This window comes from Scardinius erythrophthalmus (assembly GCF_964197995.2).
Source record: "Scardinius erythrophthalmus genome assembly, chromosome: 20".
In the NCBI taxonomy this organism is placed as follows: domain Eukaryota; kingdom Metazoa; phylum Chordata; class Actinopteri; order Cypriniformes; family Leuciscidae; genus Scardinius; species Scardinius erythrophthalmus.
In genome coordinates this window covers 13,548,623-13,561,584 of record NC_138240.1, presented here as the reverse complement: position 1 = coordinate 13,561,584, position 12,962 = coordinate 13,548,623, and the positions used below count along the sequence as shown (strand labels likewise).

The 12,962-nt window shown below is 36.1% G+C and overlaps 2 protein-coding genes across 4 annotated transcripts in view; one reads left to right on the top strand and one right to left on the bottom strand.

The window, feature by feature from the left end:
* rpl10a (ribosomal protein L10a) overlaps window positions 1-12,962 on the bottom strand; it is a 52,953-nt gene that overhangs the window by 29,006 nt on the left and 10,985 nt on the right. The gene's annotated exons all lie outside the window — the stretch shown is intronic.
* LOC308680672 (properdin-like) lies at window positions 33-7,414 on the top strand. Of its 3 annotated transcripts, none has more exons than XM_081348930.1 (13): window positions 33-160; window positions 412-510; window positions 1,567-1,643; window positions 1,771-1,929; window positions 2,225-2,366; window positions 3,389-3,558; window positions 3,645-3,815; window positions 3,889-4,083; window positions 4,166-4,339; window positions 5,081-5,272; window positions 5,707-5,818; window positions 5,963-6,071; window positions 6,165-7,414. In XM_081348930.1, the coding sequence occupies exons 4-12, from the start codon at window positions 1,875-1,877 to the stop codon at window positions 6,063-6,065; spliced, it is 1,314 nt and encodes a 437-aa protein (XP_081205056.1). In that variant the 5' UTR covers window positions 33-160; window positions 412-510; window positions 1,567-1,643; window positions 1,771-1,874; the 3' UTR covers window positions 6,066-6,071; window positions 6,165-7,414. The 3 variants fall into 3 exon arrangements, with proteins under 3 accessions (XP_081205056.1, XP_081205057.1, XP_081205055.1); XM_081348931.1 differs by having other exon boundaries at window positions 42-160; window positions 1,867-1,929; XM_081348929.1 differs by having other exon boundaries at window positions 42-160; window positions 1,844-1,929.

Sequence of the window (12,962 nt, the reverse complement as noted above, 5' to 3'; positions counted from 1 at the left end):
GTATGACCTAATCACGTGATATGTGTTTGTCCAATGACAGCTCGATTCTAAGGGGTTTAGTCAGGGGACCTTTGGTTTCTGAATCTGTTTTCCGTTCTAGGTATAACCACAGGCGTTTTTGTGGTTGACAGCTACGAAAAAGCATGTTACGTAATACAAGGTGACTAGATTCAGCCAGTAGCAGATAGATGGATATTAATGACGCTCTATGAATCATAAATGTTATTTCCTGCGACTGCGAGGGTTGAAATGGTGCTCTCAACTACTGGGAAATCCCTTGTAATAAAAGTTGTTAAATGTTAATGAAGATTAATTAAATGTAGCCAGTATTTATGAGTAATGAGTTAACAAATAAGTTCAATTCAATGTATTAATACTATTGTTAATCGTAATTGAATGTTTTTTTGTGAGTTTCAAAGTGCTCCTGTAGATGGGGCCATTAGACAGGAGTCTAACAGATGGACTTGACCAAACAGATGGACTTAAAGATATGATCGTGCATCAAGAAGAGTAAGCTGAATGTCCATGCTGTTTGTTCCATACATACATACATACATACATACATATATATATATATATATATATATATATATATATATATATATATATATATATATATATATATATATATATATATATATAGGCCTATATATGAAGAGTTCAGATGCAAAATCCTCTAAGTGCCATCTGAAATTTTCTTATCTTTGTAATTTTCTTTCTTTAACATGCCTAAGACTCTTGCACAGTACTATATATATATATATATATGCTATAGGCTACTGGTTACATAAATCATAATCAAATTAGCTTAAATATTTAACGCCATATCATGTAGTGGAGCAGAAATTTGTGGCGCTACAACATCTCATTTGGCACATACGTATGTAGATATTTTAGTGCATAACCGCTAAGAAAACAAATGATTGCACGATGCATAGAAAAATGACAGAAAACGGCTTGCGCAATTGCTGCTCAGAAAAACATTTCAGCTTTCATTTGGTGTAGCAGCCTTTTTCCTTCTCTTTTTGTGTGTGGCTGTGATGGTTTGTTGTTCTTGGTTCATTCAAACATTAAAAAAACAGTGTGCTTTCTTCCTCTGCACTTCGAGAGGAAAAAGTAGCACTTCTGCCTTTCCCAAAATAGGCTAATTAGATTCCTTGCTGTCATTAAAGTGTAGGCTATATACCGGTATATATATATTATATGTATTTTATTAGAGTGGAAAAAAAATATTTAAGGCCCAATATAGCCTATAAGCTAAAAAAAAGAACGTTTTGGCAAATGACTGAATTAGTTTTTTTAATTATCTTTTACATTAGCTATTTACATAATAATCATAAATGGGCCTTGTGAGGGTTATGATACATTTGAAGAGACACGTTTTGACCGTATAGGCTATGCGACTTTACACAACAGCTGTGCTGAAATGCTGAAAGGGTGGTGGAAGTGGAACTGAAACAACTTTAATTCTTTTACAGCAGATAAATGCTGATGAATCTGCAAAATCATACTCGAATAAGGGAAACTAGTTAAGGAGTTTCACAATTGATTATTCCTGTTTCTTAGGTTTTTAAAAGTCACTACTGAGGCAAGGCGAAACAAACCACTCGCTTTTACTGCCACAAGAAAGGGACGTGTGTGAGGTAAGTGGTTAAAATTTAAATTGGTTAAAATAGTGAATTTATCATGTATGAACTTAAAATTTGAACATTTAATGATTTGTTTGATCAACGCTAATAATCAAAAACCCACAACCACATTTGTTTGCAGTTTCTTTGACTTGCAGTTTGATATTAGCACGTGTATTTTACTGAATCCAACTGACAAGACTTTCCACATTCAGAATCAAGAATTTCTGCCACACAGATTCAGCCATGAATCTGATCTTGTGGGGGATTGTGCTCCTCGGGATTTATGTCCAGCAATCAGGTTTGGAGAATATTGTGACAATAATTTGTAATTATATGTAAATGGATATTAAGAAATAATATGGCTTGCTGACTAATTTTTTCCCTCAAATACTTTTTGTACCGAATACTGAATTCAGTTGGTATAACTTTACTGTGTCTGTGAATCAGAATCAAAATTGAATCACTGAAACAACTGAATCATGCTAATTCTTTGAATATAATACAAATATGTGCCATAACAGATATCAGACAATATGTGTAATAAGTTTTATTATACCCTAAGTGTAATTCATTATTTTGGTGTCTTTCTGAAGTTTCACAGATTCAGTGTTATTCAGAATTTTCGGTGTCCACTGGGAATTGTAGTGGTCTGTTGGGTCAGGTTGAAAAAGACGCCTGTTGCTTGAACCCTAACTACGGCTACACAGAATCAGGTGGAGTGTGTATGTCCTGTTGGTAAGTTTCATTGATCTGATGCTTATTATGTTCATGTTCAAAATCCTATTATGATAAATTCTACATTGAGCTTCAGTGGAGTGAAAAACCCCAGATGACGATTTTAAGATGAGAGAACTATTTACAAACTACACATTTGTTCATTGTTCATATATACTAGTTCATCATTTTCATATTAGCCTAAATAAATATTAAAGTTGACATTAAATGAAAATTCACCCTATCAATTTTGTAAATGCATGTAGTTCTTATTGTTAACAGTTCATCCATTTATGTTTTAATTTATTATTATTATTTTTTTGGATGTTAATCATTTTAATGTCGTAACTCGATCTTCCAGAGAATATGACAGACTTCTCTCTGTTGACATATCCCAATCATTAAGTTCTGTATTATTAAAATGACTTCATCCCAGCCCATTCACAATGAACTGCAAGCTTGCATCTTAAAATCCAATCAACAACCCGATGCATAGAACCAAGTCTCTTTTGATAATCTGTCACAAAATGTAACGTATGTAACACAAAACGTCACAATACGGCAGAGATCTGACTGTCACTACTTCTGTTTCATCGCGACTTAAAATAATGCAATGTTAATATTCTTTTTTTAGGAAACCTTTTTAAATCGTTATGCACTTTTACGGAACAATTTTGGAGACTTTTGCATGTTATAAATTCAGAATTGCGATAAATAAACTCACAATTGTGTGTTATAAAGTCAGAATTGTGAGATATAAACAGGCAATTCTGAAAAAAAAGTTTTAGAAGTTTATAACTCGCAATTTCAAGCAATTCTGACTTTCAGAATTGACTCTGAGATGTAAACTCGCAATTGTGAGAAAAAAGTCAAGTGGCTGGCAACTTTTTTTTTTTTAAACCGCTGGCGGGTACTGCAATATTCCATAAAATTTAATGTTGACTTTAGTCTAACACTTAAAGCTACTGAATCAGCTGAACTGAAACAAATTAGATCAAATGATGCCCATATCCTTTAGAAGAGTCTTGTATTTTGACCTCCAGGCCAAATGCAGCATGGACTCAGTGGTCTTCCTGGAGCGAGTGCTCGGTGAGTTGTGCAGAGGGAGTAAGGCAAAGGCGACGCTCTTGTTACGGAAATGGTGATTGCTCAGACCCTGAGAATCTAGGAACTGTTCAAACTGAACCATGTGGGGAAGAAACATGCTGCCCAGGTAAAAAGAACATCAAGTAATTGTTGCATTTAGACATAAAGGCTTCTATGAGCTTTCTCATGTCTCCTTAAATTTGTGTTGTCCAGTGCAAGGTGGCTGGTCAGAGTGGGGGAAATGGCAGCCATGTTCAGTCACGTGTAAAAAGGGACTAACAAAAAGGCAAAGAACCTGCTCTAACCCGTTGCCAGAATGTGGGGGCTCCTGTAGCGGTCAAGAGGAAGAAACCAACTCTTGCGACACTGAAATAATCTGTCCGAGTAAGTATAGTTTTCTTTTTTCTACTTACTGAAGATACTAAAAATTAAGAACATGCTGCCATTTAATGTCTAGCTCATGGCGGGTGGTCCAGTTGGGGAGCCTGGGGTCCCTGTCCAGTTACTTGTATTGTTGAAGGACGTAACATCCAGAATGAACGTCGTAAAAGGACTTGCACCAACCCCACTCCATCCACGGTTCCACTTGGCAGAGACTGCGAGGGCTCTGACACAGACACCCGCCCTTGCAGCGGACTACCTTTCTGCCCAAGTAATATACTTTGTTTTCTTCAACAAAACTGCCAAAATGATGAGAATTGTAGAAACCAGAGATTTATATCTCTACTCCACAGTTGATGGAAAATGGGGCCCTTGGTCAGGTTCCTCGCCCTGCTCTGTGACGTGCGGAGTAGGACAGCAGTTACAAAGACGGTTGTGTGATTCTCCTAAACCCACACATGGTGGCAGACAGTGTCAAGGTGAAGAGCAAAAACAAGATCTCTGCACCGTTCGTGTCCCTTGTCCAAGTAAGTGGTGTGACACAATGAAATATTGATCTAAACGAACAAAAATGCATGTGTGATAATACAGGTATTCCAATTCATTTCTTAAAGGGATAGTTCACCCAAAAATCTAAATTCTATCATTTATTACTCACTTTCATGTCGTTCCAAACCCATAAGATTATTGTTTATCTTTGAAACACAAATTAAGATATTTTTTATGAAATCTGAGATTTTTGTCCCTCTATTCAAAGTTTATTCACCCAAAACTCAGACACTTTAAAATGTTCATAAAGAGATTGTAAAATCATAAAATAAATCCATATGTATACATTATATATACAGTGTAGGTATAGCCTACATTATGTATACATTATATATATACATTTATATATATATATATATATATATATATATATATATATAGTTTATATTCGCTGATCAATGCTTATATGTGAATAAAAGCCTAAATGAAATCTACTCATCAAATAAAGTGATCATGTCTCCTCAGAAGATAAACCTTTCGATTCAAATGGATTTATTTTATATTCTCTTTATGAAGTCAGAGTTTTGGGTGAATAGACTTTCAATGGAGGGACAGAAATTTCCCAGATTTCATTAAAAATATCTTCATTTGTGGTTTGAAGATGAGCCAAAGTCTTATGGGCTTGGAATGACATAAGGGTGAGCAAATGATGACAGAATTTTCATTTCTGGGTGAACTAACCCTTTAACTTAATCCATTTTTCTCTCTCTTTCTGTCAGTTGATGGAAAATGGACCGAATGGAGTGAGTGGGGACAATGTAGGAAACCTTCCACTAGAGAAATCAAGTGTAGAGTCAGGGAAGGAAACCGAAGGAGAGACAGGGACTGTTATGGTAGAGAACACGAGGGAAACTTCTGTGAAGGAGATATTGTTCAACACGGCAGATGCTATGACATTGATGGCTGTGAAAGTGAGTGCAAAGAAAATTCATAGCTGTGTCTGAAATTGCATTCTCTCTAGTAGGTACAACATTTGGTTTGAACCTTACTTCACAACCATTAAAAAAGTAGTACTTTTCACCTACTGTTTTACGAATACTTAGGACATACTACACTTTTGGCGTACTGTTTTTAGAATACAATGTACGGAAGTAGGCATATTCGGACACAGTGCATGTTTTTTTCAATTGAAAGCTACATTTTTATTGTTAAAATTTAGCATCAATATGTCTAACATTTTAGAAATTTACAAACTTAATTTTAAACAAAATGGACATTCATTACAATGTGAATGATGATATTAGATTATAGTTTCTTCTAGTTTCAGACAAAAATAGGATTTTCCAAAACATCACAAGTGGAAGGTCAGTTTTTCAAACAACTAACACTCTCTTACTATGTTCAGTGAAAGGTGTCTTGTCAGAGTGGAGCAAGTGGAGTTATTGCAAACCTAACTGTGGACCAGACTCTGAACAAACAAGAGAAAGAAACTGTGTTCCTGACATCTCTACATACCGGTAGACATCTCATGCTACTAAATGAAAGACAATTTTGTCTATAATAAATCATATAAGGGTGCAATTCCATTACAAAAATGCTATAGGTTGTGCATTGTTTCACAATCAGTGTACATATTCTTTGGTTTTCTTTATCTCTCATAGTATCCAAGACCTCAGTATATTCTCAGGGAAGCCAAAGGTGAATTGTAAGGATGTGGAAAATCAAACAGAGAGAAGACCATGTAAAAATGTCCCTGAGTGCTAGGATGAGGTTGTAATATTATGTTCAGATCACATGTATATTAATTTTAGCTAATTAAATTGAATACATTTTAATTTAATGACATATTCTCACTTTTAACAGGGTGACTGAGCACAGAGTCCAGTAGCTTTTGAAGACAAGAGGACCAGTCGCTGTTCTCACTAACTGTTCACAGCAGTTAAATATTGTGAAATATGCTACCAACAGAAAACAATACTTGCTTTGTTAGCTTTTGTTATATGGATTAGATTGAATGGTGATTAATGCTCACTTCTGTAAACTCTGCTTTGCTGCCACTATAAAGTATTAAAGTAATGCTACAACGTGCATGTGATAAAAATTATTGATTGCTAATTAATGCACACTTCTGTAATCCCTTCTTTGCTGTCACAATAAAATATTGAAGTAATGCAATATGTGAGAAAATGCTTGACGTCATACCTACAAACTAATCGTAGGAAGAAAACATACGAGCCAGCCAGGAGTCGAACCTAGAATCTTCTGATCCGTAGTCAGACGCGTTATCCATTGCGCCACTGGCCCGATGACTGCCGACAAACCACGTGACTCTATGTAGTAACTACAAGTTGTGTCTCATTTCGAAGGCTGCGCCCTCCTGTGGTCATATTTGTCGACCGTAAACATTATCGAGGCTGCCTTATTTCAGAAAAGGAACCATTACATCTCAAAGAAAGAAATTTATGCTCACGAGGAATAACAGTTAGTTTTATAAAGGTTACTTTTCATGAATAAAACATCCTCGATGACGTATACGGACGACAAATGCGAACACTGGAGGGCGCAGCAGCCTTTGAAATGAGTGACAGCGACCGTAGATTGGCGGTATGGTTATTTTAAAACAAGTCATAGATTGGTGGTATGGTTATTTTAAAACAAGTCATTATAGAGGTTTCAGAAAGCATGAAAATGTGTAAATGACAAGCCGTTGTTTTGGCGGACTATCCTTTTAAAATAATTGGGTAGATTGTCGTGTAATTAAAATGGTTGGCAGATCTGTCAGTCTCAGATTGTTATACTCTCTTGTGGTACATCGTTATGTATACAACTTACACATGTATACCTATAAAAAAAACGTCACGAAAACAATAATTATCATCCGCCGAAATAGCTCAGTTGGGAGAGCGTTAGACTGAAGATCTAAAGGTCCCTGGTTCGATCCCGGGTTTCGGCATTTTGATCCAAAACTAAATACTAGTAGCCATGGTCATGAGTCATTTGTTGTTTCAAAAGACTCGCAAGAAAAATGTCTTAAGAAATTAAATCAGCTGTACTCATTTAAAATTGATCAAATGGATGGAGAGAACCTTTTAAATAAAGAAACGGGTCAAGAGAAAACCCATTGTTCACTTTGAGTTTATGACAGTGGTTGGTTAATTTTTTATATACAACTATAAAAATCTGCTAGAACTTAAATTACACATTACCTGAGCTAACTTGATTTTTAACATGTACATGTGGGTATTATAAACCCCGCCCTAACTTTGGATTATATTCCGTAGTCTAGTCTAGTGGTTATCACGTTCGTTTTCGTACAAACGTCTCCGGTTCGAAACCTGGCGGAAACAAATTTATTTCCCTCTTACCTAAAAATAAACTTTAACAAACTTTACCATACAGGGCAAATGGCTGAGAACGTAAAATCCATTTCTCTTCTGGTACTATAGGAATGTTAGAATCCTGCAGTTAGGGTGACCACCTGCTAATAAGCCCAAGGGGGGACAAGGGGTATGTTTTTGAGGGACAATGTGGGACACTGTCTGGCGCGGCGGTGCCCCACTGTAGGGGGAGGCTGCAGACCTGGAGCCGGTAGATCTACGCCCCAGCAGTTTTACGCCCCTGCTGTTCCAGATGCGTCCAGTAGGGGGAGCCTGTACAGCGACACGAATTGAGGTATATTGAATAATCTGCTAAAGTTATTGTTGTTTAGCAACATAGACTGTAAAAAAAAAATGCAATGATGCAACATTTATTATTTATAAACGATTAGCTTGATAGAGCTAGGTAGATATCAATTCATTTCTATATATCAATGGATGGCCTATAATTTATTTCGAGAGACAAAAAGTTCTGGACAGTCAGGTTGATGTTCTGTCTGGCTTAAACTTAGCTAAGTAACCACGTGTAAGTTTAGCTGCCCCTAGTCTTCTCTACTCACTTTCAAAATTAACTTTCTGTTGAATTTTCTTTTGTTGCCTGTCTTTATATTGCGTGAGATGGCCTCTTCTGGTAAGACTCTGTTTACTCCTTTCTGGTTTGAGTTTCTTATTGAAAATGAGATGATCTAACTATCTAATTTATATCTAAATATACATTTTTCTTAAAATAGCTTACTGATCTGGACTAAAATGTAGGCTGTGTGCACTTAATGCAGGATATATCATACTCTGTCTTTACCAAGTTATCTTTAACTTGCATGCGTGTTTGCTTTAGCTACTTAAGGAAATTAAAATCTCCCTCTTTCTCTCTAAACTTGTATAAACTATAAACACCCATCTCTTCTTTTAACTGCATTCCAAACCAATAGCTTCTCTAGTAATTAAATGACTTACAGAGACATACATGGACATGTTTTTAATGTCATTTTCAATTTTATCTGCACAGTCCATCATCAGTGGCCAAAAGAAAAGTGTCCTGTCACTTTTTCCAAAAGTGTTCCACCAACAAGTGCCTGTGCCGTTGTACTTTGAAGATCAGGAGCAAATTGATGCAATCCACACTCACCTGACATCAATTCTGGGCAGCACACCCACACACACTGTCTGTGACAAGATCAAATTCACCATGGATGTCCTTTTTACATCTTTTTAATGTTTAATTTTTTATTATGAAATACACAGATATGTAACTCAAATTAAAAAGGCAGTTTGTGTTCTCGTGACACTTTCTTTTATGTGGTCTGTGACTCTTATAGGGGGTCTACAGTGATTCTGCAGGGTCTCCAATAAGTCTTATAGTTTATCTCAGTTGCTTTGGTGCATTTCTCAGATCACAACTGAAATCACATCATCTTGTCACTGGTGCACATCATAAAAGCAATTTCTCATTCTTTTATACTTTATACAAATATATACCTTGCATAAGTCATTAAATGCAAAATGGTTGAGTTGTCATAAACTGTTAAGCATGTTTTCAATACATTTCTATTAGACTTTATTTTGTAAATGTGTCCTGAATTGCAGAGGTGTATTTAGAATTTCACTAATGAAGGAAATAATGAATTGATAACTTAGGAAGCAGCAAGGCAATTCATAATCAATTGCATGAATTTACCAAAGCATTGGCAATTTGTTCAAAAGTAGTTATGAGAATTTCAGTAGTGATCTGAGAAATGTCCCAAAAAATTAAGGATTCAGGAATTTTATTCAAAATTTAAGTGAGTCCTGCTGCTTGTGAATTTGACAAGACCAAATTCACCATGGATGTCCTTTTTACATTTTTTTCAATATTTAAATGTTTTTTATCAGTGAGCAGAAGCACTTTGACAGGAGGATAGAAAAACAGTTAAAGAAGAGTGGCAAGCCATAGGGGAGTCATCTACAGGAGTCATCATAATTCATAAATGGTGTTGATAAATAATGTTTTTGTGAACAACAATATTGTCTCTTTCTTCTAAATGGCCCTCGGAATTTTAGAAAAGGGTTAAATTGTGTTTGTCTTCATAAAATGCTATAGGACACTGTTTTGTTGCTGTATGATGACCAATAGTAAATAGTACAGCAGATATTTAATTGAGGATCCATATGATTACACGGTGCTGTATGTCTAATGGGCTAAATAAGGGTAATATCTAAATGTAACTTTATATAAATTCACAACAACATATTTCACTCAGTCTCCTGTATATAAAAACATACAGTGAATATTCTATATTCAATTTTCAATGAACTATTCTACAGCAGGTCATATATAAATATTCTACAGTAGGTCATATATCATTACTTGTCATCTGATCCACCTGTGTGTCATTATAGAGGTTTCAGAAAGCATGAAAATGTGTAAATGACAAGCCGTTGTTTTGGCGGACTATCCTTTTAAAATAATTGGGTAGATTGTCGTGTAATTAAAATGGTTGGCAGATCTGTCAGTCTCAGATTGTTATACTCTCTTGTGGTACATCGTTATGTATACAACTTACACATGTATACCTATAAAAAAAACGTCACGAAAACAATAATTATCATCCGCCGAAATAGCTCAGTTGGGAGAGCGTTAGACTGAAGAGGCCAACCAATGTGTATTTTTTTCTAAATAAAGACTCATAATATTTTGAACATTCAATGAACTGACAGATGTACTTCCACTTAAGATTTACTATTTAATTTTATTTTTCATTACAATTTATTTACTTTAAATAAATTAATAAATTATAATATAAATGTATAGGATTAACGGAATTGACCTCGTATTCCCCTCCCTCCATGTCCGATTGAGAAGGACGTTTTGATAAATTTTTTTTTGTTTTTAATTTCCCCATTCTTGTTTCTTGTACTTACACCTTCTCTTTTTAATTGATGATTCTCTTGGTCGGCGTTGCGTCACAAATCATGTGACCTGCGTAGCAACAAGCCGCGAAGGGTAAAACAAACCGATGGCAAAGCCCGAGGCAAATCAAAAAGGTATCTATTCACGGAAGTTTTGCTGTGGACTATGTCAATTATGGATACTAACGGACTACTTTGTATTAATGAATGATCTTTGTATGCGAATGTATATTGTTGGTGAGAAGTGAATGTAATAAAACACTCATGTAATTAAGCGATTTGTGACTAACTACCTGTGAAAGGCGCTATATGAATACAGATCTTCTTCTATTACAAAATGTCTTATCAACAGTCTCCTAGCGTCTGTAAAAAAAAAAAAATATTGCATCACATTAAGTGTATTTTGATTGTCAAAACATTTTAGTAACTAATCTGAATTTTATTAGGTTTAGTGACAACATGTTACAATGTTTACATGGCACAATTTCTGGTAAGCTTAGCTAACGTTACGCTTTTTTATTATTTCAATTCAATTATTGGGATTTGATTTAATATTGACTCATTTGGATAAATATTAGGTAGGCTACGCAAGATAGGCATTAATTTTTCTCAAGAAAAAAACAACTCGCCTAATGCTGAAAACATGATAGCTGCTACAGAGAGCCCCATCAGCTGGCAGTATTATTCATATTTAGCAAAATACTCCCTATAGCTCCTTTTTTCTAGCCAACTACGTGCCATAGCCATATTATGGTCATCAAATGGATTTCCTGAGGTAAATGCAATGTGACATTCTCCAGCTGTTTTATTGACCCCTTTGTTTGATTGATTGGTCGATATGATGAAATATACATTTCGGTAAGTTGTACGGTATCTTTCAACATTGTTCATTCGTGTTTATTTACTGTCAGCTAGTAGAGAAGATCGGTTGGTTCACGTGCCGCTAGGGATCTGTCGCGTCCTTATCTACTGTCTATAATGGTCGCGTCACATTTACAAGCGCCAAAACGCTATTTGTTGTCTGAATTTCGTAATAAAAGTGACAGATCTGATAGTTGAGATTGTTGTTGTTGCAACCAACAACACAACAGTTTTTCGGCATGATTTGCAACCAAAGGAAAAGAGTTAGGTGCTCGTTTGTCTTCCGCTTCGTGTGTTGCCTAATGGCGGGCGCTTGTTTGTTTTACCCTTCGCCGTGGTTGCTATGCGTGCGCAGTGCATTATGGGAGCACAAGTCCCGGATGTCCGACCTCGAGAATGGCGTTGGCTCTCAGACAGTCTCTTTCTCGAATTTTTCGAATTGGAAAGCGCGCATCTAAAAGTTCCTTCCTTCCCAGTGTGTCTGGTATGCGCGTGCGTGCGCCGTCATGACAACAACGAAAAAGTTGACAACAACCTAGTCAGCAGTTCAACTGAGGGTTGGGTGTGGCAACAATAGCGTGCTGAAATGTCAAGTAATGTTCGTTTGTCTGCTTGGGGCTCGAGTATATAGAGCGACCAACTTTTTTTTGAGCAAGCATAGATTATGATTATGATTATGCGTGACACGGCCTCAATTTGCGTGACGCGTTTATTGGGCTTCAAACGCTGTGCGCGCACGCGCTACGCGGGACGGGTGGTCACCCTACCTGCAGTAGACCGTATTATGCTGATCAAAACTTTTGCACAATGTTGGAGGTTAGAAATGGTGTTTCTAATCAAAGATGCTTAGGTCACACAATTGCATTAGAAAAACTTAAACACTGTTTAACATGCTAACAAAACCACATTACATAATAGCTGTGTGCCAAGAATCTTTCTTTTTAAGTTATATAGGCTATTAACTCAAATCTACATTAAAGGGTTAGTTCATCCAAAAATGAAAATTCTGTCAGTAATTACTCACCCTCATGTTGTTCCAACCCCGTAAGACCTTCGTTCATCTTCGGAACACAAATTAAGATATTTTTTATTAAATCTGAGTGCTGTCTCACTCCTCATAGGCTTCTAAGACACTATAACCTGCTGGCCCAGAAAAGTTATTAAAGACATCGTTAATATAGTGCAAGTGACTCCAGTGGCTCAATCTTAAGTTTATAAAGCGACGAGAATACTTTTTGTGCGCAAAAACAAACAAAAATAACGACTTTATTCCACTTTTCATTTCCTTCTCTCTGGGCCTCGAGTCTTTTCACGTAGTGTTTAAGCGTAGCGCGTCTGTGCACGTCACCACATATCACACACATGACCAGCGTCGGCCAATAGTGAGCCTACGTTGTGACGTGCAACAAATATGCGCTGCGCAAAAACACTACGTGAAAAGACTCGAGGCCCAGAAAGAAGGAAATGAAAAGTGGAATAAAGTCGTTATTTTTGTTTGTGTCTTATTCAATTTACTCTGGAAAGTGGTAAGCTTTTG